The 24,764-nt window shown below is 37.7% G+C and overlaps 4 protein-coding genes across 7 annotated transcripts in view; 2 read left to right on the forward strand and 2 right to left on the reverse strand.

Annotated features, from left to right (window-relative positions):
- The window catches only part of LOC136345368 (uncharacterized), a 15,846-nt gene extending 12,964 nt beyond the window's left edge, over positions 1-2,882 (forward strand). The window contains exons 2-3 of the mRNA XM_066293605.1: positions 1,446-1,681; positions 1,734-2,882. Coding sequence (XP_066149702.1) covers positions 1,456-1,681; positions 1,734-2,731 — 1,224 coding nt within the window. The 5' untranslated portion in view covers positions 1,446-1,455 and the 3' untranslated portion in view covers positions 2,732-2,882. The remainder of the gene's footprint in view (positions 1-1,445; positions 1,682-1,733) is intronic.
- LOC136345367 (poly(A) RNA polymerase gld-2 homolog A-like) overlaps positions 1-15,171 on the reverse strand; it is a 16,647-nt gene extending 1,476 nt beyond the window's left edge. The window contains exons 1-9 of one of the 4 annotated variants that reach the window (XM_066293600.1): positions 15,003-15,160; positions 14,670-14,748; positions 14,046-14,303; positions 13,546-13,671; positions 12,248-12,419; positions 11,689-11,860; positions 11,279-11,551; positions 10,895-11,062; positions 8,860-10,180 (exon numbers count right to left, since the gene is read on the reverse strand). In XM_066293600.1, coding sequence (XP_066149697.1) covers positions 9,855-10,180; positions 10,895-11,062; positions 11,279-11,551; positions 11,689-11,860; positions 12,248-12,419; positions 13,546-13,671; positions 14,046-14,293 — 1,485 coding nt within the window. In that variant the 5' untranslated portion in view covers positions 14,294-14,303; positions 14,670-14,748; positions 15,003-15,160 and the 3' untranslated portion in view covers positions 8,860-9,854. Of the gene's footprint in view, positions 1-8,859; positions 10,181-10,894; positions 11,063-11,278; positions 11,552-11,688; positions 11,861-12,247; positions 12,420-13,545; positions 13,672-14,045; positions 14,304-14,669; positions 14,749-14,911 lie in introns of those variants that run through there. The other 3 variants (XM_066293603.1, XM_066293604.1, XM_066293602.1) reach the window with 3 other exon arrangements.
- Positions 5,864-8,461, forward strand: Zip88E (Zinc/iron regulated transporter-related protein 88E). Its single transcript, XM_066293607.1, has 5 exons — positions 5,864-6,085; positions 7,025-7,343; positions 7,397-7,525; positions 7,580-8,133; positions 8,193-8,461. The coding sequence occupies exons 1-5, from the start codon at positions 6,022-6,024 to the stop codon at positions 8,198-8,200; spliced, it is 1,074 nt and encodes a 357-aa protein (XP_066149704.1). The 5' UTR covers positions 5,864-6,021; the 3' UTR covers positions 8,201-8,461.
- Positions 15,172-15,676: 505 nt separating the features above from the next.
- wts (serine/threonine-protein kinase warts) lies at positions 15,677-24,003 on the reverse strand. Its single transcript, XM_066293593.1, has 17 exons — positions 23,752-24,003; positions 23,209-23,393; positions 22,201-22,380; positions 21,914-22,143; positions 21,616-21,850; positions 20,998-21,400; positions 20,728-20,943; positions 20,182-20,394; positions 19,602-19,741; positions 19,363-19,549; positions 19,086-19,309; positions 18,855-19,033; positions 18,619-18,797; positions 18,145-18,428; positions 17,920-18,084; positions 17,694-17,872; positions 15,677-17,495 (listed from the first exon to the last, which is right to left on the reverse strand). The coding sequence occupies exons 2-17, from the start codon at positions 23,296-23,298 to the stop codon at positions 17,408-17,410; spliced, it is 3,192 nt and encodes a 1,063-aa protein (XP_066149690.1). The 5' UTR covers positions 23,299-23,393; positions 23,752-24,003; the 3' UTR covers positions 15,677-17,407.
- Positions 24,004-24,764: the final 761 nt, after the last annotated feature.

Raw genomic sequence — 24,764 nt, forward strand, 5'->3', positions numbered from 1 at the left:
CGTGATTCGCAGTCTCATTTTCATCTTGGTGAATACTTCAATAGCTCTAAAAAAAAAACGTACGCCTCTGAAATTTGCCTCATGCAGCAAGCAACATCTTTTACTAATTTTGCAAAGGAAATTCAATTTTTCTAGAATTTCGAATCAAATTTGCCAAATTTTAGTTTGCGAAAATTAATGTTCCTAATTGGCTCATCTGAAAGAATATCACACGCCTATGGAATATGTCTAATTTGGCAAAAAAATTGACAATTGACAGTGCCAGAAAATATCGATACAAAAATCAGAGACGTACAGAGCGGAAAATTTGTACGTCTCTGATTAAAAGCAATTGTTTCCAATTAAAAGAAAAATGGAATTTAGACAATTTTTGCATTTGAGAACAACTTGTACCGCCACAGAATAATGCATGAGTCCGCAGGTAGATGCAGCTATGTTTGATTTTCAGCAAAAAATTAAAAACCCGAAAGTCTTAAAAGCAGAAGCGTACGTGGTGCAGTGAGTAGAAGTTTAGTAGTAATAAGTAGAGGGCTGACAAAATTTCTTCTTCTAAAGAAAAAAACTCGGCTTAAATAAAAGTGGAAATGGTCAGTGGCGTAATTTTCAATTAAAGGTGATTATTAATTCGTCAAACTTATTTTCTGATAAGGCTTATTTAACCTCGCTGCGACCCACAGGCCTTTTATTCTTTTGTTCAATGTTTTACAATGACTATAAATGTACGCCTTTGGAATATGAAAATTCCAGCAAAAAGTAAATTTTGCAAGGAAAATCGCGAGTTATAAAGAAATTCTGGACAAAATTACTCAATTTTTTGTTCTGTTTGTCTTAAGCTCTCTTCTCAGTACTTTTGAGTATTTTGTGAAGTGTGATCAATTAAGTAAAAAGAAATTTCAACACATTTGACTAGAATTTTAGAAAAAAACAATATAAATTCAGATTAGTTCACGATAGAATATTTACCAAAATTTTAAATAAAATTATTGTGAATTATTTTGCTTTGCGAGCACCTTTTCTCCCAAATTTTTATTTTTAATACATTGATCGTCCAAAAAAATCGTACGCCTATTCATAAAAATGACAAAATTATAAAGAAAATCCTTTTCAAATGAACCTTTAAATCCTATTTTATGTCCCCATTCCTCTTATTATCTATCTATTTTTGCGTAATTTTCCCTACAGCCTTACAAAGTTATTTGTTTTCAAATCCTGGAACGCAGTTATATCAAACCCCACGTTCACATCCTCAATCTTAAATCCATTAAGCAAAACGATTGTTCCTGCAAGTCGTCGTGTGACTCCCATTCAATTGCAGGAATTAGAGAAATTAGAGGTATGAATATCTCCTCTCATCAAATTAATAAATCATTGCCACGCCTTTATGCAAACGACAAATTAATGTGAAATATATAACTGCAAATCGAAATTTTCTCAATCATTTCTAGAACCACGGAAATGTCGACTGCACCTGAGACCCATCTGCTCCCACCCCCAAAGCCCAAACTTTCACCCATGGAATTGCGCAACACTGATTTAGTATCGAGGCTTCTAGCAGCTACCCCTCCCTACCTCTACAACATGTCTTTGCTCCCCAACACCTATTTCTTCTCAGAGATGCTCAGAAGTCTTGTTCAAGCAAAGAACGAACAGAGAGGCAACATGGCTAATGCATTTGCTGCAGGTAAGGACTATAATAATCAAAGCTTGAGTGGATTTAGAAAAAATATTTGCAGGAAGTAATTTGTTTTATGGACATCAAATGAGGAGGTCCAGGAAGAGAGGTTGGAGTGGGGTTGGTAGAGAAAGTTATAGTCATCAAACCAGTCCTGGAACCGAGGAGAAAGTTATGGAGAAGAATGGTGAGAAGAAGGATGATTCGTGGATGATTAAGAGTATGAGGAGAATTGAGGATATCCCCGCAGAATTGAGAGTTGCCAGTACTTCTAGTCACCATTCTCAAAAGAGCAATAACATTCTAGAAGAGCAACACAGACATACCAAGCCCGAAGAACCAGCAACTTCCTTTTCTCCCCAGCAGCAGCAAGAAAATGCACCAAACTTAGTCCTACCACCACCACCTCCCATGTGGTATCCTCCCATCTACCCCACTCCCCCTTACGGAATCGACCCTCTCCACTTCTTCATAGACCTCAGAGTGTCTGGACACATCTATGATAGACAAAACAATAATCAAGAAATAAAAGAAACAAATGAAGAAAACAGCACTATGGTGAGACCTAAAGAGGCCATAGAAGATAAGAGAGAGGTAAAAAATGAAGAAGTGAGTGAAGAAGGCATTTTTAATCATCAAAAAAGAACCGGTTCAGCCTTCTCTGTCCCCAACCCTGGCGGAGGTAAACTTCGCAGTGGTGGCGGTGGTCAAACCAAATTCGACGTTAAATCAATTCTTGGGAGCAACAAAACCAGCACCAGTTACATTATGAACAATATCACCGGCATTTACAAGAATTTCTCGGAAAAAAGAGAAGAAGTTGTTGCTGAAGAACATAACTCTCCTATAGACCAATTAGAGGCAGACAAACAAAAAAAAGTTAAAGATTTGCGCGCTCTGATTGGTCTAGAGTTAGTTGTCGACTACATGAGTCACAAGAAGGAGGTGCCAAGGAGCGAGGACTCCTCCTTAATGTCTGAAGAAGGAGATGTGAGTTCCGAAATGGAGTCTTGTTCCAGTCCTCCATTGGAGGTTGTCGCGGTCCACGACGAGGTATAAATGAAGTTTTTTGGCTGTAAATAATCAATTATTGTAGATGTATAATGTTGATCGAGCTTTCTAGGGTTGAGTTACGTGCGCCATGCTTTCTAGTCAATGTTAATCACTTGATAAATGTGCATAAAATCAAATTAAATTTGCTCACATAATATTCAGTTGTTTCGTATTAATGCCCATTCCACAAAACATCTGTGAATCACCAGCATATAATACTGATTACCCCTAGGCAAATGTACGTGGAATAACAAAAATATCTATTGCAAAATATACTTTCAGTGGAACAGTTGAAAACATCTTCAACTAAACGCTGGAACGTTTTTTCCTTTCAAACGTGCCTCAATGGAACACTTTTGAAACGAGTTTCGATAGAACATTGGAACATCTTATTCTGACGTACCTCTCTGGAAATCATCTCCCAGTTGGCACTAATTCTGGTGTAAATTAGACTGGTTTACAACAAGGAAACACTTGTAACTGGTTTCAGTAGAATACTGAAACGTTATCCGTCAGCGCAGATTGCTAGGATTGTTTCTTTCAGATTTGATTAATTTGCCTCAGTGGAACACTGGATAGAGTGACTGCTTTGAATCTAACCGGAACAACTGCTAATTTAATTGAATGTTTTTCTTTTAGTTTTTGGAACCCTGAGTCCATTGATATTTTTAGGAAAGTCTCAAAATGAGAAGTTTTACAATGTTTCGCTAGGGCCAGACGTTCCAAAGAATCACTGAAGCTACACGAATCAGAAACTAAACCGAGAGAATCTGGTCAAGTGCAGTTATCTGGAGAGCTAAATAAACTGCTCGTCATAAGTTACGGATATCATGGAATCTTAATAAATAACAAATAGCATGTTAGTAAATATATATTTTTTCGTATCACTCTTAAAGCGATAACAAATAATATGGATAAAAAAATTAAATTTATTATTATCTCACATTTTTTCTTTAAATCTGATCAAAACATTGATAACGCACCCCATGTCATTTGAATGGTTCTTGTTACTTTACTTGGTTCTACAAAAGCGTTCGAACATTTTCATGATGGTGCGGAGAACTTTAGGTCCAGGAGAATAAACCAGAGCTACAGGTATGCTACAGACCGGGTCAGAACAACAGAGTGTTGCCCATTTGTTCCACACTTCTGAAAGTGTGATATCCAGACCGTTAACAAGGTTTGAACAAACTGGAAACCCTGCAGGAAGACGGTGCACACAACGGCCGACGAACACCACTATGCTGCGCAAGACCGACTTAATACAGTCTCTGCGAGAGGAGACTGCGCCTTGTCGACATGTAGAGACTTCGCCAGTAGTACAAGTTTCTATTGAAACAATTCGTAGGAGACTTAAAGCAGTAAACATAGTCTGAAGACGCTTTTTAAGAAGAATTCCCCTTACTCTAAGAAAATAAACTTGCAAGACTAAAGTGGGCACATCAACTGGGTTGAGGAGCGACGTTCCGTATTTTTCATGGACAAGTCCAGATTTGGCCGGCACTCTGAGAATCAGCGTGTTCGTATCTGGATAAACACTCGAGTAAATAGAAAATTAAGAATTGTGCAAGAAGTGAATCCTTTCAAGGTGGGGCAATAACGGCGTGGGGGGGGATTTGCTGTGGTGGGAAAAGTCAGTTGTACGGATGTGAAAGAAACATGAATGAACAAATCTGTTAAAGGGACCCCATCAACAGCATCCTGTCAAATTTTCAAGCTGATATAGGAGAAAATTTTCGATTTTTGGACAAAGACGTTGGACCACACCGTGCACCTATCGTTACAAACGCGATTGAAAATGGAGGGATCGAACACTTACCGCGCCCATCAACCTCAACCCCACTGAACACGTGCGGACATGTCGCAAAGAAGCCTTGAAGAGTATCGACCCCAGAAAAAGCCACAGCTTCGTGATCTTCTTCCACAGTTATGGCAAAATTCACCACAAGAATCTCGTTGAAACTGTGCCAAGAGGATGCGAAGCAATTGTGCACGTTAGGGGAGGCCGTACGACATACTGGATTCTCAAGATGTAGATTTTATGTTATTTTTGATTTTGCAAAAATTCTTTATATTTTTGGTTTCCTTAAATAAATAAAAAAATATTATATACATATATAAATGGTTTTTTACTTATTTTTTGACTGAGATTACAAAAAAATCTATATCCTGTTGCTAGCTCTAAGCAATATCCAAAATGTCTTAAAGTCCCTAACTTTTGCAGAGCAGCTAAGTACGTCAGAATGATTTTTTTTTTGTGTTCCATTAAGTTAAACATTAGTGTTCCACTGTTCCGTGATAGGAATAACCGATTTGGATTTATTCAATAATTCATTCCATTTTAACGTCATATTTGAGACAAAACAGTTAAAATCCAACCGAACTGAAGGCCGGTTATGTGCATAATTACATATTTACCTAATTCGACGCAGGCAGAGATAAGAAGTTCCAATTTCAACTTACAAACAATCCTCAACGATTTATCGCTAAATGCAATTCAAACATATATTAGGAGCAATCTTCCCGAATGGAAAAACAGGCCTATCTCATAGTAAAAGCTAACCTATGGTTAAATGTTCTATCGCATTGTGGGCATTAAAATTTATTATTAATATCGCCCTCAAAGGCAGAAGTAATAAAGCAACCACCGAGTGCTTTTGACACATGTTAAGGGTGCAAATTGTGCCCTTTAGGATAAAAATGTCCCTTATTGTTCGAAGGCATTGTGTGGGCAGGGTGATAGTCTTGCAATGAAGGGATGCATTTTATTAAATATGAGCTTTTGCCACAGGCCTGAGCTTATTTTCCCGTCGTTTATAATTGTTGCTAGGGGATGTTGGTATGACGCAGCCTGGGACAGTTCAGGCTTTGCATCCCTTGTAGTCAAAGATCTGCGAAATTAACCTTCCCCTTTAAGGATAACGCCAATCAATTTGCAGAGCCCCATTATTTCCATATTATTACACCACTGTGACGTGCTCTTGCTGATGATACAAAGAGGGATCGAAACAGCACATTGCTGTGAGAATTTCCGTCTACTGTTCTTCAATTTCACGCATCACAATAATCACGACCCATTCGAGTAAAAGATAAAAGTTATCAAATTTTTTTATTGTTATTGTATGTTGCATTCCGTAGATATCACATCTTCAGTATCGTGCGTAGTCGCTACACTTCATAGAGCTTCGATAGTTCATGGATTCTGATTTTTGCTATAAATGAGAAAATATAGCTTGAAGTTTGGTGTTTGTGTGTGTGTGGTCTAATGTGAGAAACACTGAACACTGTAACTGATAATGGAAGCGTCACAAGCTAAATTGATCGCCCTGGTATCACTGGGGATTAGTAGCATGCTTGTAGGTAAGTTCAATTCTTTTTTTTTTTTATCATTTCCCTCATTGATCTAGCAAGAGATCATGTAATTTGTAAACTACTTTCTAAATCAATTCATTCCATTTATAGATCTTCACATTACACCCCCCCCCCCCCCCCCAACACATTTTGTTTTCCTCCCCATTGAAGATCTCTCTCCTTCCCCGTTCGTTAATTGTTTTTTGTTTTTAATTCCCCTTTTGGGGTTAATTTCTGTTTCTGTCATTCTCCCTCTTAAAAAATCACTATTAATTCTCTCCTAAATACACAGCGGTATCTCTTTTTTTTCTCTTTATATTTCTTTTTCTACCTATTTTTTTCATTATTCATCTTCTTCGTTTTTATGCACTTTGACTCCTCTTTAAATCCTTACTCAATCCTTCCCTGACTTTTTAGGCACTTCTTAATTTTTTCCTTTTTCGTTCATCTCCTTACTTCCTGAATATGCGTCTCCCTTCCCGCATATCTCCAAAATTTCTCTTTTACGTGTGAAATTTATCTATATTTCTGAACATCACTTCAGCAATCCTTATTTCGATTTGTCTCACATCTACCCCATCTCTTATTTATATCTTCTTTGATCTCTCTGTAACTCACCCTCTCATTATCGTTTTACCCTATCTCTGGTTTTTAATTTTCATCTTTCGCGAAAGCCCCTAAAGATTATCTCTTCAATTCCCGCTCCTGTTTTAATGACTGTATCTTTCTCTCTCTCTCTCCTCTGGTCTGCTTCTCCCTCTCCCTATAATTGCAGTCCTCTATTTCCTTACGCCTCTTTGTTTACATCTCTCCTTTGGTGTTGTTTTAACGTTTCATAATTCGTAATTTACTTCCACGGGTTCCTCTTCGCCCCCTTTCTATTTTCGCCCCTCTATCTCCTCGTGTCATGTAATTTCATCTTTTTTTCAAATGACTAACACTTCTCAGGCCTTTTACCTGCTTGTTTCGCACAACAGTCCCGAAGGCAATGGCCTCTATTACTGAGTTGCCTGCTCTGCTTCGGAGGAGGGGTCCTTCTCTGCACCTCATTGGTTCACATTCTCTCTGAGGCCAGAGAAGAGATTCAACAGGAGTACAAGCAGTACACAGAACTGTTCTTCTGCGCAGGATTTTTTCTGCTATATTTAATGGACGAAATAGTGCATTATTTCTATGGTGAAGTCGGTGGCCATAGCCATGGTCAACATGAAGACTACGAGTCTCATTTTTCCACATCAGATGGAAGGAATAGTCATTTCGCAGCAAGGTTATTAGTGGCTAGTTATAATGATTTTGATGATTATTGATGATAAATTGCAGGAGTTTTGATCCGAATTATACAAGGAGGCATTCCGCGATTCCCAAACCAAATTATGGGGCCTGCTCAAGTCAAATGGAGAGAAGCAATTTGCTCTATAGGCAATTACCTTATAACCCCAATTTCTTTAGGTAAAAAAGACCTCAAGCTGGAAAAATCTTGGTAATAACTCGTTGGTATTTTAGGGCGAAATCCGACAGCGCCCTCTTCTGCGATGAACCACCCTCTCAACTCTGCCACGTGATGCACCAGGAACCATGCCAAGCGACTATTCCAACCACCAACATGGGCCTCTTGGTTGCTCTCTCCATACATAGCCTCCTAGAAGGCCTCGCAGTAGGACTTGAAAGCCTCACTTCAAAAGTCCTCTTGCTTCTAGGGGCTATAGCCTCCCATAAACTAGTGGTGGGTTTCTGTCTGGGAGTGGAACTAACCTCAAACCAATACGTTAAATTCTGCAAACACTTCCTCTGTATTCTGGTCTTCGCCGGTTCTTCTGTGGCGGGAATCTTTATTGGAATACTAATCTCCGACATGCCGACTGACGTTATGGGTGTTGTGGTTCCTATTCTGCAGGCCTTGGCAGGTGGTACCCTGCTGTACGTGACTGTGAGTGAGGTACTGCCTCGTGAGCGCGCGAGATGGCACCAGCAGCACTCTAAAAGGATAGCAGGGGTGGCGCAGTTTATTTCGGTTGGTTTGGGGTATATCATGATGGCACTTTTAGGGAAGTATCTTGGTAAGTCCAAACGTGATATTTTCTAATTAAAATAATCCTGTTTTTGGTTGTTATTACAGATCATTGAACTGAATTTCTTGATGAAAATTTCAGAATTTGACTGATAATCTAACAAATTATGACAAATTATGTCGCGATGGTGAATATAATATACCCGTTAAATATGAGTTGACTTAAAATAATAAATAACAGATAAGTAATGTCGATTAAATTTGTTGAAAGTTAAATTTACTTTTTGTGTAAATGGGAGTGTCCCATAAGGCGTTATGGTTTCAGTTAACAATTGTTTGCAACTAATGTTTGAATTTTAATAAAACTGTGAACTAAACATTTTGGGAATTTAATCACGGTAAGCAACGTTACCCACTGAATTTTGTATGGGGCAGTAATCATACATCTCATATACACCATTAAAATGTAGTAGTTCAGTTGATATAAATGAAATTTTAGAGAAACTTCCAGCCCAGTCAAAACGATATACAACTGTATCGTACTTGGAGCCTCAGTTGCTTGGAAACCAGAGACGTATTAGTTAAAAATTTAAAGGCATTTGGCAATTTTTTAACTTTTAAATTTTCACGATAAGAAAACGATGTAACTGCATTTCACGTAAGATATATCTACGGTAGCACTAACTACTACTGACTTTCAACTCGAAATGGTAGCCACCAGTGGCGTAATAGAGGAAAGGAAGGTGGGCGTGTGAATTTCAAAAATAAAACAGCATTTAATGAAACGATGACATTCATTATTGACATTGACAATGATATAAAGAAACATCATGTGCTTAATAAATTAATTATTGTCCTAAGAGAATTATCACTTTACGCATTGCATATGTTCAAAAAAAACTGCCACTAAATTTCACCATATCGGGCCAAAAGCTGGCGTAAAATTAACCACATTTGAACACCAGATACACCTCGAAAATGTGATATTTAAAATAAACTTTGAATTGTCCAATATGGGTTTAATGGCGTTGAACAAAATTGTATAACGAAAAAAGGCTCTTGTAGAGTCTATCAGACTTATCCTAAAGAATTTTATATCCAAACAGTTTTAAAAACCGCTTTTTGGCACGTTTTTACTTGTACTTAATCGCATAACACTTTTTTAACATGATATGTGTCAGTTTTCATGCGCGAATTAAAGCGTAATTAATACAGTTTAATGAGATCAAAAGTTGTATAATAATTTATAAACTTTTACGCATTATTTTCCTGGGGGGATATGGAATGTTTATCTGTTAACTTATGAGGGCAGTCTTTCAATAAATATCGATAAAATTATACTAAACAGGAATACATTTATCACATAAGAACGACGAAAATCACAGAAAAGACTGTTTACAGTGTTGCAAAAATGCAGGTGTTCCTAAAACTAAATCGGTGTTGAAATGAAATTTTTGGTCATAACGTATGTCCATCAGATCTTTTTGTAATTTTGAAGGTATATTGCCCGAAATGAACTGATCCAAGACGTACTGGTCGAGTTCTAAACAAGGCACACATGACCAGCAATTTAACACCTGAATACATATAAATAAATATTTTTTTCATTTTTAATTTTTGTTTTTTTTTTGGAGTTTTTGTTTTATTTTCAAATTAGAAAAGACAAAACAAACTTACCTCAAGTGAGAGTTTAAACAAGGTGAAGTATTAAATTCGTTTTTAGAGAATTCTTAGGATATTTTCTCCTTTATTTTAGATTATGAATAACCGTCATTGCTCCTGTTTTTGCAGGACTTCTTCGTCCAAATCCTCGATTAAATCTAAAGGTAAAACGTTGCGCAGTTTTAACGAAGTTTTGAGTTCCTCGTACGACTTTCTGATGACGATTTTAATGTGGAGGAAAGCAGGCACGTGCCACACGGAACGGGCCGTGTTGGTGTGCTCGAAGGGTTCCTCGATGCAGAGGAATTTCCATTGGTTAGGGTCGTTTTTGGGGGAATTCATGCGCTTGCAGTGGTCGATTAATATGGGAGATCCGTTACGCACCGAAATGGCGTAGTTTTTGAAGTCGAAATTGGCGTAGTACCCCAAAAAACCTGTTCGAAATTTGAAGACTTCAAGCTGAAGTATAGGGGGTTTCAAAATCTAAGCTAGTACGCCTCTGATTTCTTGAGATTTCAGACATTTTCAGGCATATTGGAGACTGTTCAAATCCAGGAAATAAATCAACGGCGTAAGACGGAGCTTTCCTCTGTTGGTTATTATAAAGTATTGAATATCGAAATTCAGCCGAATACATGTAGTTTCACGGTGTCGCGAAATCTGGGGCCAATACGCCGTTAATTTGTTGAGAATTTAGCCCATCATTTCGTGGAAGCAAGGGAATTTCTGGTTTGAAATCCAGAAACAAAGCGAGTGGTGTACTTTGCTTGTTGAGATTGTAAGAAATTATTTATGATGATGTTTCATGATGTGTTAAAATACAATCTAGTACACCTCTGATTTGTTGCGAATTTAGACCACCATATCGGGGACATGAATATCTTAATATGACAAAAACCAAAGGCATAGCTCACGTCTATTATTTGATGACTAATTTTCAATAATTCAGTGTTGACAGTGGGAGCAGTCCTGAAACCATTGGATTTCATTGTATGAAAAGTCAGTGGCGTACTTTGCCTTTGTGATTTGACATGTTTTGTGACTTTGGAATAGAGTGCTACCACTCCTTTGACTTATGGAGAATACTGATGTCTATTTCAATAGGAATATTGAAAATTAAAAGAACGTACCCTTACCATCACCCTTACCTATAAACAATTCGCCCAGCGTCTCCGTATTAGACGAACGATAGTTCCGAACTTCACGTATTGACTCGTGCACATCCGTAAACGTAACATGGCTGCCGGGAAGTTGGACGTTGAACTTGGCCGGGCATAACGAGTGCAGACATGGTAAAATTGCCGGGAAAACCCCACCTAGAACAGGGAGAACTTTACATGAATTTTGACAGTCGAGAAAGAGTCAGGGCAGAAATCTATCAAAATAGTATACGTTACACTGTTAATATAGAAATATTTTGTGACACATGTGCATGAAATTATTTAATGTGATTGTTGTCAAAATTAGTCGTTAACGGGAACACATTTTTCTAAAAATATCTATCAAGTTTTGTAACATCTAATCTAACATACATTGTAAATATTGGATGACCATCAACGTCCAGGAGTAACTGGAAACGGTCAGTTTCTTAGCGTCATTGATTCGATTGACCTGCGCCCACTCTTTGACCATAATTACGAGGGGTCGCACCCGCCAATCGCACTGCGAATAGCAGTACAACAAATGAGTGTTGTGCAGGCCAACGGTGTTGTTGTAGTTCAGGTCTATTTCGAATCCAGAGACATCATCCATCAGCTTCAGTATGGGGATTCTGGCGAGGATCAGTTCTGCGCGAGTTATTGGTGCTAAAGAGATTAATGATGGGAAAGTCAAATTTCTGACAAATAACTATCAAATGTAATTCCATGAAAAGCATTCATCCAAGGTCGAGTTGATCCGCTAAATTTAAATAATTTCATACTTTACGTAACAAATCACTCACCGCGATTCTTTAAATACATTTTCAACAATTCTAGTTGATAGAGCGATTCTTGTCTGGGGTCGTCAGAGAACGACCTACGCATGAGAAGGCACATGTCAATGTCGCTTGTGTTTGCCCCAAATCCCGTCATAGTGGAGCCAACAATGTACAAACCAAATTGGCAGTTAAGTACCTGTAAAATTAACCATCGAAAAAAATTGATAAAGCTGTCACAAAAATGAATATCACTCAATATGACTGCTGAGGGTACTGTTACTGTCAAAGTCACATGTATCTCCGATAAATTACTTCAGGCCCTTTGGGTGAGAAGTTTAAAGCCGAATATGGTGTAACTTGGACATTGACAACTATTAATCTGTTATCCAGAAAGCCATAAAGGCATTTTTTTTTAAGTATAAAGTGAATGTTGACATTGCTGTCAAAAAGTATTCAAAATGTTACCCGAAAGAAATATCGTTATCAGTGACAGATACGTGAGTGAATTTGACAATGACAGCAACATTGTTTTTAAACAAACACAAGTTCTGATGAGTGACAAAACTGAGACAACTGAACTTACCGTAAAACTTAAAAATAACTCTTTCCACCGCTCTATTTTATTGATGTACGTTTGTGGCTTTTGAGCTTTACTCTTGTACACATCGTAAACCGCTTGACTCAATCGATCATAAGGCCCTCCGGTGAGCAGACGCGAGGGTTTGGGATCGATTTCCAATATTCTCTCCAAAAATCTACCAAACGCAAGTTGAAGTCATCTTTAATTGACATTATGACGTCACAGAACGGTCATGCGATTAGCGGGACATTGGACAACCTCTCTAGACACAATCTTTCAGTCATTAATTTCGGCTATAGAGAAATTGAGCTCCCGATGAAAGTGTTGCAGCACCGAAACAAACCGGATAATGCGAATTATGAATCTTAAGCTCAAGAGGCATTTTATGTCTAATTCTTTTGAATTTTTCATGACTTCATATGTCGAAGTATTTTTGTAACACTCTACAAGTTGTCATGGCATGGGACAGACGAACACATGGCCACAAGAAGATGAGGATGGTGGCCGGCCCGCAGAGCGACCATCGTCAGCTCCGGCGACATCAACACCTGATGCACTTTGTCAAAGATACTCAATGTAGCCCTTGCACGCTTTGAAGATGTCGAGACGTCAAGATCCGTGCAGTCGGTTTATCCAGCTTCCACGCTTCCAAATGTTTTACTCAGGACAACCAAACATAACGTCCAGCAAGATCAAGAAGCTTCACATCAATATACTTGTTGGCTTCAACAAGTATATTGACAAGTATATTGTGACGTCAATTTTTGTCAATTTGACAATATTGCAAGGATTTTTACTCTTATGATGTCGACTTATAATGTCATTGATTGGAATTATGAAGTATTGTATTAAAAATCGAATAAAAGAAAAAATGAGTACAAATCAAATAACACTATATAGGTACACTCTGTACCGTATCAGTTTTCGAGAGTGTTACACATACTTAAATTTATTATAAATCTCCAACAAGACTGTTGATTAAAGACATTGGCAAACGACGCAAAAAGTAAATTAAAGTTTTTCCATTTGTAATTACGTAAGTGTTATTAAACAGTTTAAATCGCTTAACCAGAACACAAACAAAGATAACAGAAAATGTGTTTGAAAGTAGGGACACTGACTGAATTCTTAATTTGACATGAACAATTTTTCCTCATCAATTTTCTCATTCCAACGAAACAAAAGCATAAAATAAAAGAAAATGAACAACACAAACAAAAACGTTAGTAAATCCTAAATGCACGAACTTCAGGCAGTCACACACAGTCAATAAAGGCCCCAAAGTTGTCTTAAAATTTTACCTCTGTCTCAGACCATATACCCTACGGGCTATTTTGGAATAAAAATTCCGGTTGCACACATAATTTCTACGATAAGGCCTATTTGAAGGGTGATGGTAAGTTGATTGGTCATGCTGATCACAATAACTATAATAAAAGACAAAATGCAGGAGACTTAATTGGTTGAAACCGGCAGAAATTAATTAAAAAATACAAAAGCTTTTTGTACTGGAAAGAATTCTGTGAAAATTCAATTTAGGTGTAAATTATTAATTTGTAAGAGTAAAGTTAATATGTTATGGAAGAAATTATTGAAATTCTGGTAACATTATTCGGGACATAATCTCCATAGAAAAAAAGCAAAAGGCACATTGCATTATTGATATAAAATTTAACAGAAATTTCATGTCCCAAATAAATTTATAAGAAGGTCAATAATTTTTCATAACATTTTAAGTTGAACACTAATTTTAACTGAAAAATACCCATCAGCGGGAAAAACAGTCATAAAACATGCTTACGCCGATATCCTAAATCCTCTCTGAATTTTATTTCCATGTGGAGAGATTTCCTCACTTTCTTCGGACGTTGAATTGCGGTCTTGTTGGGTATTTATTTGTGCAAACAAGAAACCTTGAGTGCTGAATGGACCAGCGTTATTGTTACCATCTGTTGTGCTCCTATCTTGCTGGGCTGAACACATGATTATGGGCCGATATAAGTTCATGCCATTAGATCTGTGAAACTCATTGGTGTCTTTTCGGTCCATAATTTAATTTCTAAGGGGAAATTAATACTGATTGAATAAATGAATTGTACTAAGAATTGATTTTAAAAAGGGTGAGGAAAAAGGGCTAAAAAGAAACATATTGAATGAATTTGATCTTATTTTGTGTGCTGATGTAGACATGCTTGTGTCGTCTGTTATCTACTGAGGAGAAAATTAGGATACTTTTGGGGAAGTAGGGCGATTGATGACATAGATTATCTTTTTTTCCAACTGATTTCCTTGCATTCCCTACTATGGATTGACTTAACATGAGACTATCAAACCCTCTTGTATATTTGAATCTATTCATCTCGAACTAAATGCCCCCGAAACCTAGAAACATTATACCAGCCAAAAAGTTTAAATTTGAAATTACCTTGGGAGTCAATAAAATCTTTTGCTGTACTGCTGAGCACTTAATTTCTTCTGATGTATAATCTGTATGATTTTCCATGCTATAAACAAAAGTTTGCATCGATAAGATCTCTGAAATAAGTATAACTCTAAATAGCCAAATAGAAAACTTGACTCTTGATAAGGAACCCTCTAATTTGATTTTCAATGCGATAGTTATTGCGGCTTTGTTGTGTCCTCAATACTAACCACGGAGCAACTTACCGGTAATTATCTAACCCTTCTAAGCTTTCTAGGCTTGGAAAAGGATTCAAAACGGAAGCAAATGAAACAATTAAATATGAGAGAAACTTACCAAACGAGTCCCACTCTTTTATAAAAAAAAATTCACCAAAACGACTATTACAAAATACAAACTACAACTGAAGAAAAAACTATAATTATTAAAATGATAGAAAAACCGGCATATTAAATTTTTTTTTAACATCATAACCTAACTATTTCGGCGACTGCGCTCTTAACACGTTCTGCTCGAAGGTTAAGGGCGCTTCGTCCAAAAAATTGATTTAAGTTATTGTTTCATTAAAGGCAAATGAAAATTTGTGCAGAATGAGAAGTTTTAATTTGAAAGAAAATAAAATATCAATTACGTTATTATTTTTTTAAATAAAATATAACACAGATATGAAGGAGTTCTTGATGTTATGGTGAAAGGAACTGTCGTGATAAGTAATACTTGAAGTAAAATTTATACCAAAATAATAGGTGGATCTAAAAGACATGTAAGTGGTGAAAAATCGGATTCAGTTAGTTTGTGAAAATTACTCTATTAGTTTAAACTCCCGATATGGAAAATAATCGTGGCTAATTGTGACACAGTGAAGCTTGGCGATAAAAGCCCGAATATAGAATACTGCGCTGACAATTCTTCAAAGATAAAGTCGAAACTATGAGATATTTGGTTTAAATTCACCATTAGAATAAATTCAGAAACTCTTTAACGGAAAAAATAACAACAACCTCTACGCATTTGCAATTTTCAAAAAATATATTTATTTACACACATTTACATAAATTTCAAACTAAATATTAGTAAATATAATCAGCACTGTGCATCTTTTCTCATGAAGGAACCAAAATAATGTAAAAAAACAACGTCATCTTTAAAATTAAAATGAGTACCTACAGCATATTATTTGATAGACTAGAAAAATCATAATCTAAATTACGCGATATAATGAACATCTAGATTAATATTGTTTTAAAGAAATAAAAATAATAAAACGAAAAACGGGATATTCTAAAAAAAATAACAAATAAATATCTTAACCGACATGTCAGAGAGCCTGGACAGAGGGCGCACGCTTCATTACCCTGTGAGAGCAATTAAGGGCGTTCTTGTCCTGTCGCATCCCTTAAATAAATGAGCAAAATATAATAATCAATATTATTCTCTAAAATATATCCTAACACAGCATTTTTTTAAATAAGTTAATATTAAAAACTATAACATAATAATAACTATAATCTTGTTACGTTATATTTGTGGTTCTCCTCCTTCCGAATTATTCAATTTTAAGGCAGTGGGATCCGTCCGTATAAAGGCAACCAAATGTACATCCGTATTGTATTATTGTCATATACCAATAAAAACCACAAATATGCACTTTATTAACACGTTTTTTTTTTTATTATAGAAGGTGTCTCAAATTAACTACGAAAAGAAAATTGGTTAAATTAATTTTTAAAACTTCACTATTGGGACACCCCTATAAAATTATGTTTATAAATTGATATTAACAATAAATTTTCGACAAATCTTTAGTTTGCTTTCTACACTCCCTGTAAATTTCCTCTTTTCAAGTTAACCATTACCTACAGGATAATTCTATTATAGCTCCCTGTGTATGTCATGTATAAGACCCCCATACGATGTTAAAATGCTAAATCACTAATCGGGACATCCCAACATGACAACATCTCATGTTTGGTGAACAAAATATGCAAACATAAGCGAGTGATTCTGACATTAAATTTAACATAATAAAGTATCATTTGAGATTATGATTTGAATATAGTTTTCTTCGGTTTGTTTACATATCGCAGCGCCCTCAACGATAGCTAAATTTTTGAATATGGCCCCACGACCAATGTCACTACAGTGCCCTGATTCTAATGAACATATGAGGCAAAGTTGATTAGTTAAAAAATGTCATTAGCCAATTCGTTTCGAAAAAATGTTCATTTTCACTTTCAGATATTCCTAGAGAATCGGGCTACTGTGTGATATTCCTAGACGGTGTACGATTGTGAATTCAAAATAACCGCTGATGGGAACGGCATTGTCAGATGCAAAAGAAAGAAATAATTTTAACACTTTTTCAGCCTTCAGCGACCATATTGAATAACGGTTTTGGGAGCAATTCGGAATATTCTAATCTTCTTCGTCCTGAGGGGTGCCACCAATAAACCGCTATTAGATTCTGTGTCAAAAACGTGTTTGTATTCGAATATTGCTAATAAAATACTAGAATAAATTAGGTTGAGAGAAACAAACTTCCTCGTCAAATCCAACGGCGGTAATGCTCGCTTCCCCTCGACCTTATAACTAGAAGGCACTTCAAATTTGTATTACTTTCGACTAACGAGGAAGCGAATATTCCTACCACCCGCCCCCCCGGGGCCCAGACACAGCCAAATCGACACCACTAAACATACGAGAACTTCGGGGGGTTCCAACCGCCCCAGTGACGAATATGGTCACACATAAACGGGACCCCCTTGGTTCTCGTTATCGTCCAGGTTGATTTTGTTGAAGGTCGCCACGCCTCCGTCGTCGAAGAAACGCCTGAAACCAAGATATGTTTATATCTGCAAATCACTGAAGCATATCAAATACAAGCTGATACACTAGAAATCCCGCGACATGTATTTTTGGGCCTTGCGCCATCTCTCAATGATACCATCTTTCTCGCCTTACAAATATTTTACTCCTATATGTCGGGTATTCTAGGGTCTCAACTAGTATTTTCTTTGCTTAAATTACCTGAAGGTGAATTCGAAGAAGCCGTGGAACAACTTTGATTTATCGGCGGCATCCTCAGAATTGGACGAATCAATGGAGGTGCTGTTGCGCAATCGATCGGGGTCAATGGGGTCAAAGTTCGACGTGTCGGTCGGATAGTCAATACGCGGCTTATAAGGCGCAGGCTGCCGCCTCAACCCCTTCAAACAAAAGTTACAAATTATCTTAAACAAATCAGAAGAGTCACCTTTTCGAAATCAATTTCCTTGAAGAACGGATGGTTTTTGATTTCGTTTGCATTCTTGCCCAGCCGCTTGTCAGAGCTGCAGCACAACTTTAGGATAAGGTCGGTGGCTTCCGAGGTGAGATTGGCCTGTTTGGGGATCTGCAGTGTGGTCTCCCAATTAATTACCTAATTGAAACAAACACCTAGTCAATTCTTTCGAGCTCTCTGGAAATTAACATCTACAACCTTATACTGCGTCTCCGCAGGAGTGTTGGCGAGAAAGGGGGGCTGCCCTACTAGCATCTCGTACAAAATGACACCAACGCTCCACCAATCACACACGTGCGTATACCCTGTCCGTTGTAAGACCTCCGGTGCAATATAGTTAGGCGTGCCCACCAGAGAGTGGGCCAGACAGCGGTGTTCCCTCCGTCTCCGCCTTTCTAACGGCTTTAACGATTTGCCGCTGCATTTGCACTCCTCGTTCCAATCGTCGATGGGATCCATCGAATCTTGTCGGCTGTGGTCGCCTGTTTAATCAAGCTTATATTAGAACGAAAAAAAAAACACTTCAAAATAAACATAAAACAACAGTATTCGTGTTCTTTTTCCCCATCCTGTAAAAAGCATTAAAACTATTGGATTAATTTATAGTGAAACGGCTTATCGAAAATTATCTAAAACCTCCGACCTCGACCTAATTCAATGAAACATATTTACCATTTGGTTGATAATACTTCGAATTGTGTGTCCACCTGAAGCCGGTACACAAACCGAAATCTGTCAGCTTAATATGTCCATCTTTGTCTATGAGAATATTGTCCGGTTTGATGTCGCGATGGATAAAGCCCATTTTGTGAACGCTATCCACTGCACACGTTAATTCGGCTATATAAAATCTGTAGATTTAAATCTCGACTTAATATTAACACAGATATAATTACGAATTTCAGTACCTCGCTAAACTCTCCTCAAAAATGCCTAACTTAATCAGTAGTGACATCAAATCACCCCCAGGGATATAATCCATGACAAAGTATAAAATATCGCTGTCCTGGAAGGAATAGTAGAGCTTCACTACCCACTCGTTATCGGCTTCAGCCAGAATATCACGTTCCGCTTTCACATGAGCCACCTTAAAGTTTAAAATTATTGAACATAGCCGCAAACAGTAATGGAAAACGCACTTGATTGCGCTTCAAAACGTCCGCTTTTCTCAGGGTTTTCATGGCGTAAAGGTGATGGGTATCGATCTTGCGCACCAAAGTGACTTCTCCGAACGCTCCTACACCGATCGGCTTAATGGTCACAAACATGCTTTTATCCATTTTGGCTCTTTTCAATCGGATATAGTTCGATTCTTTTTGAGAGAGCATCTTGCGCATCTCTTGCTGCGCCTCCGAGCTCAATCCTGGTCAACCAATATGACTAAACTCGGACGGTTTAAGCACAAACTTTACTTACCGATTTTCATCATTTCCTTCTCGAGTTGCATCTTTCTGAACACCCTCTGGCGGTATGATTTTATCACGTTCTCAATGTGTTGTTCCATGAAGAACTTGAAAGCCTGCGGCGAATAGTTTTTTACCTTGCCGTCTCGTCTTTCCTCTTCCTTTTCTTTGCTAATTTTCTTCCTCTCCGGGATAGGAGACTGTGAATTTGTCTCATGTATAAAATGGTCAATTTCCGATGGATTAACTTACTTGATGTTTAATTTTAGCGTACGGAGGCAACTGAGGAGGCACCTCGCCGGAGTTCTTGCTGCCGTTACTCTCTCCCGACGAGTTACCGTTCATGGTGACGTGATTGTTATTATTGAGGTTGGATTTTACTGAAGAAGAGGCTAAAAGGGAGAAAACAAATCTATGATTATATTTCATTACAAAGTAACACTCATTTTGACTACTTCAGCATGCAATTATTTCAACTTAACACAATCGAAAAAACTCGAATAGTACATTTCCTGTTCCAAAGTAAAGACAAAATGAAAAATGAGAAACCATTGTAAAAATTTCTCCTTAATTTAACATAATCTTCAAATCTGAAAATACAGAACATATAATTATATGAACTTTCACCATTTAATTGGCTTCAGAGTCCCTATACTTGCAGATATTCCAATACATGGGAGACCCATTTTGGGAAATATTGAATCTTATTCACAGAACATACCATAAAATGTTTTTGTGGTTTATATTGTAAAGGGTAACAAAAATTTAATTTTTTCTTAACAGTAACATAACCCAAGAAACTACTCTAGAAATTAACGACATGAAGGCTTACCAGTGGGTGGCAATGGAGGCGCCCCATTATCCGGATACAAATTCCGTCCATCACCGGAACTCGTCGACAGCGGACTGTCCGCTCTGCAACACTCGTTAGTGCCGCTTATTGCGGGCGAGTACTTCCGCTGTAATGACGGATGGCCGTGACTCGATGCGCTGTATCCCGTTTGACCATCATCTGAGTAGGGTGGAGGCGGCAACGGTGGATGAACTAGTCAACAAATTTATGAAATTAAATAAAAAGTGAAAACCATGCTGTACAAAATTTTCAGAATCAAGTAAGATAAAAAATAAAGTACTTGGTATAGTATTATTAAGTACTAAGAATGCACATCATAAAATTGTAGATCACCTATAAAGTGTTATAATCATCAAGTATTTTGCTGCTTTGCTTGCTCTGACATGACAAGTTACGGTGTCTACAGTAACTTCCAGCAATTTGAAAAAATATTTAATTTCCACATTTTTACTAGAATTCCTGAAAGTGCAACTATATAAACAAGCACTTCACCTGTAGTTTAATTACAGTCACTTGCGAATTTACCTCTTTGGGCTTTGGCCTTGGCTTGCATAGAACTGGCATAGCTGGGCGGTTCTGACGTCGGAATAACGACCGGCGATCCGGAACTACCACCCAACGCTGCGGGAAGCGGAGCCGCCGGTTTGCCGGAAGCACCGGTTCCATTAGTGTAGGCCATTTGTTGTATTGAGGCCGTGTACGAGGGCGGGGGTGCCGATGTGGCCGGCGGCGTTGAAAGCCCTGAAACCAGCAAAAATAATTTTAACCCTGAAAAATATGAATTTATGTATTTACCGCTAACAGTAGCCGGTATAGATGGCGCAGTCGCCGTCTGTAGAACTGGTTTCTGCACTTGTGTACTCCTGACGGAAATCATGATGGGTGGTTGGGAGACGGTCTGTCGCGCACTAATAGCCTGCAGGGGCGTCGGACGCGAAATCGAGGAGGACGTACTGGAGGACACTGGCACCGGACTAGGAGAACCAGCGGACGTTGAACCCGAATAAATCCCCGACGAGGGACTTTTCCGGAAATCTTGAGTGGGGCTCTGCCGATTTTGGATGGAGGCTGAATAACTAGGAGGCGGCGGGGGCCCTGCTCCGATCAAAGGATATGGTGGAGGCGGCTCTGACGAACTGACAGTCGATGGGGAATATAAACTCAACGCTTGCATTTGTTGGGTGAGTTGCTGTTGGACCTTTGGAAACAAAAACGAAATTCCAAATTATTCATATTAGATAAACAAACGCAATATAATGAAAGGGAGGCAAAAGAAATCCCTTGTAGCGACTAGTCGTAGTTCTAAATCCATTGACTGCGGATTTAGATATCCAATATCACTGAATTATTATAGCATTTAGAGTTATTCATGTGTAACCTTTTCTTATCAACGTGCTTAACGATATTCCTCACCTGAGGATTATTCTGCACCACCATTGGTTGTCTACTACCTGCGCCACCTCCTCCCACAGGGCTGGTCCCCCTCTGCGAGGGCACCCCATAGCACCCACCCGGCGGATTCATGCGCTTAATCATTTGCTGCACGTTGTTCGGCTGGTATGCTGGAGGAGCATGATGGGGCGGTGGAGGAGGCGGAGTAATCCTAGGAGGAGGTGGCGGAGGAGGCTCAGCAAAACTGGGTGAATACCTGAGAAAATCACTCAACAGCATTAGTTACCACTGCCAGAATGTAAAAGAACGTAAACGTTACCTAGATCCGTGGATATCGGCCATTCGGGGGCTGTCGCTGCGCGAACTTCCAGCCCCCGAATCCAGGGCCGGACTGCCTCGTGGATGCACCAATTCCCTCTCGATACTGGGTTTCCTAATCAGCTTCGTGTACCCAGTGTTTTTGCCGGAATCCGAAAACTGTTTCCCCAGATAGTCTAAGGCCAGATCGACGCGTCCATTGGAGAGCTGAAGGGCCCGCACCGACGATTCCTATACAGTTCCATACTTTTCAAGGTGAACCTTAATATAATGAGAGTTGATGCAAACCTCTGAGTAACCGAGACTAAGCAGCTGCGTTAAGCCATGGCACAGTTGAAGGTTGGAATCTCCGTTGGAAGCCGAGCTGAGGGAGCTGACACCACTGGTTTGAGAAAAACTGGATATTGTGCTCGCCGCACTGGACCCCACAGTCTCACTGCCGCTTTTTGCAAAAGGCCTCAGAGAATTCTAGAATCAGGAGTCTCATCACAATCTTGAGTGTAACCTCAGGTGGAAGTTAAATGGAAGGTATACAATTAGGTTTCAAGCCTAGCTGTATTCTTGTGAATGTAGTCTGAAGTAAGTAATTTTGTTAAATAATTTTTGGGATACGTATAGCAGAGCTTCAGTTTTGATTGATTATGAAAGATTTACTTTATCTGTATGTGTATTAGGTATACAGTTTTTCTAGCACCTATGGCTATCAGAGACACAGAGAGACTTTAGCTGTAAGGGTTTTCCATCTTCACTTTATGTTGGATCTGTTTTTTTTTTAGGGTAAACTGCAGAGATGTCTTTGCAATACTTACAACAGTGACCTTATATGTATTAACATCTTGAGTTGTGTGCCACACATAAACAATTATTAAACCAACTTTATAGATACAATCTCCAATCAGTACACTGTAGATTAGGTCAGTACCAGGACAAAAGTAAAATTTTATAAGAAAATCTCTCCCTTTATTCTACTAGAAACCTTTTAAATATTATTAAAAACTATCTAATTAAGATTTATCAATATAAAGTGAATTAATAAATGGTGAAAGATTGGAGTAATAATTTTTTATATGATTCATGGCTTGGACCCCAATTTTTAATATTGTGATCATTATATTGTTAATATGCCTAAGTTTTATTTGTGTTTTCCATGCTGTCCAATGTTATAGTAACAACTTTTATTAAAGTTAGATATTACTAAATATTGCAAAGTGTTTAAAGTTTACTTATAGCTTGTGTAATTTTTTTGGCAGCAGTAATAAAGTAGTTCTACAGTATTTTTTTAAATTAAAAACTTACCTGAATTTCCTCCATGGCTTTTTGATGGTAGCCTGGAGACCGGGCTGAAGTGTTCGGATTCATGTCTACAAGCTGAGGCGCCTGGCCCATACTCAGTGAACAGCTAAATCTTTACATCTTGCTCACTGTGACTCATTCCACATTGCTACAGTCTTCTTTGCCTTGGCCAATTGAGTCAGTATATACTGGGAATAAAATGATCAAATCTGAAGAAAGTACTGCTGAATAAATTTTTCGAGTATCATGAATGGGACATATTTAATTTAAAGGAATGCTCTTTATGTATGTTGATTATGTCAAAGAAAAATTGATGTCTTACAAAAAAAATTATTCATAAAGATATAGAATGGAATGATATGTGCCAAAATAATAGTTATATGCCTATTTAAAGTCAACTGGAGAATCATGAATCCACCATAGTCTAGGGTCGCCTTCTCCAGGCTTTAATACCTGGATAATCCAATGGAAAAACAGAAGAACGTAAAGTGATAATTTCTTCGATCACTGCTAAATATACAATCGCGTTCTGGCAATGTTAATTACCTTAGGAAATGCGAAAATAAATTAGATTCTGCTAGTTGGGAGATTGACAGATTTTGGTGTCAAACCTTCGGAGGACGGACACTTTATCACTATAACGTTGGTCACTAAAGGCACTATTGGTGACTCCCGCGAATCCCGGTTAGTCCGTGTAACTTGACCGGGTGAATAATTCCATTTTATCAGGTTTAAATTAAAGAAAAATTAAACTGAAAACAAAGAAAGCTCCTCAATATTTAGATGTCAGCCATTTTATATTTTATACAGTGTCAAATTCCGTATACTGCCAACATCACGGAACAATTTCTTGACCAATCTTCACATACCAATTCTACGTCTTACTTAGTTTTCTAACAAAATTGAGACATAATTAAAGTATGATTGTCGTTCATTAAATAATAGAGCCCAAATTGTAATGAGAAAATTATGTGAACAGATGGAAATTCAAAAATGGAGTTACAAATGATATCTAGTTTCCGTTTCTGTGGTTGATCACCCTGGGAGTCGGAAGAAGGCAACATTCCAAACCATTGGCGTATCAATACGTGTTTAAAAGTAGATTTCCGGCAGTAAACCAAAGGCGTAGCTAAAATTTTATATATTTTTTAGTTTCGTTTTAGAATAATAAAAATATTCGCTATTATTTCGAAAATACCACGGTTCCTGACTTTTGATACTTCGTAAAACTCCTACTACCAAAATGGAAAATCAAAAATGACATCTTTATGAACATTTCCAAAAACTTAAAATAGGTTTAAAATCTAGTAATTTCTTTATTTTCTTTGCGAATCTTGGGTTAAGATTTCTTGGAAAACCTAATTTTCCTTTTCTTTCAATGGAAAAATATAGTGAGATCACAAATATGTCTATTTTACAAACATGCTCCTACTTAGAAAAAATGTTTTGATGCTAATGGATAGTTCAAGTAAAGATAATCCTACAGAAGGCGATTGTTCGGGAATCATTTATTTTTCAATAATTGTTTAAAAAATTAAGCAAGCATCACATTCAACGGA

The sequence above is a fragment of the Euwallacea fornicatus genome, chromosome 19, assembly GCF_040115645.1.
Source record: "Euwallacea fornicatus isolate EFF26 chromosome 19, ASM4011564v1, whole genome shotgun sequence".
NCBI lineage: Eukaryota > Metazoa > Arthropoda > Insecta > Coleoptera > Curculionidae > Euwallacea > Euwallacea fornicatus.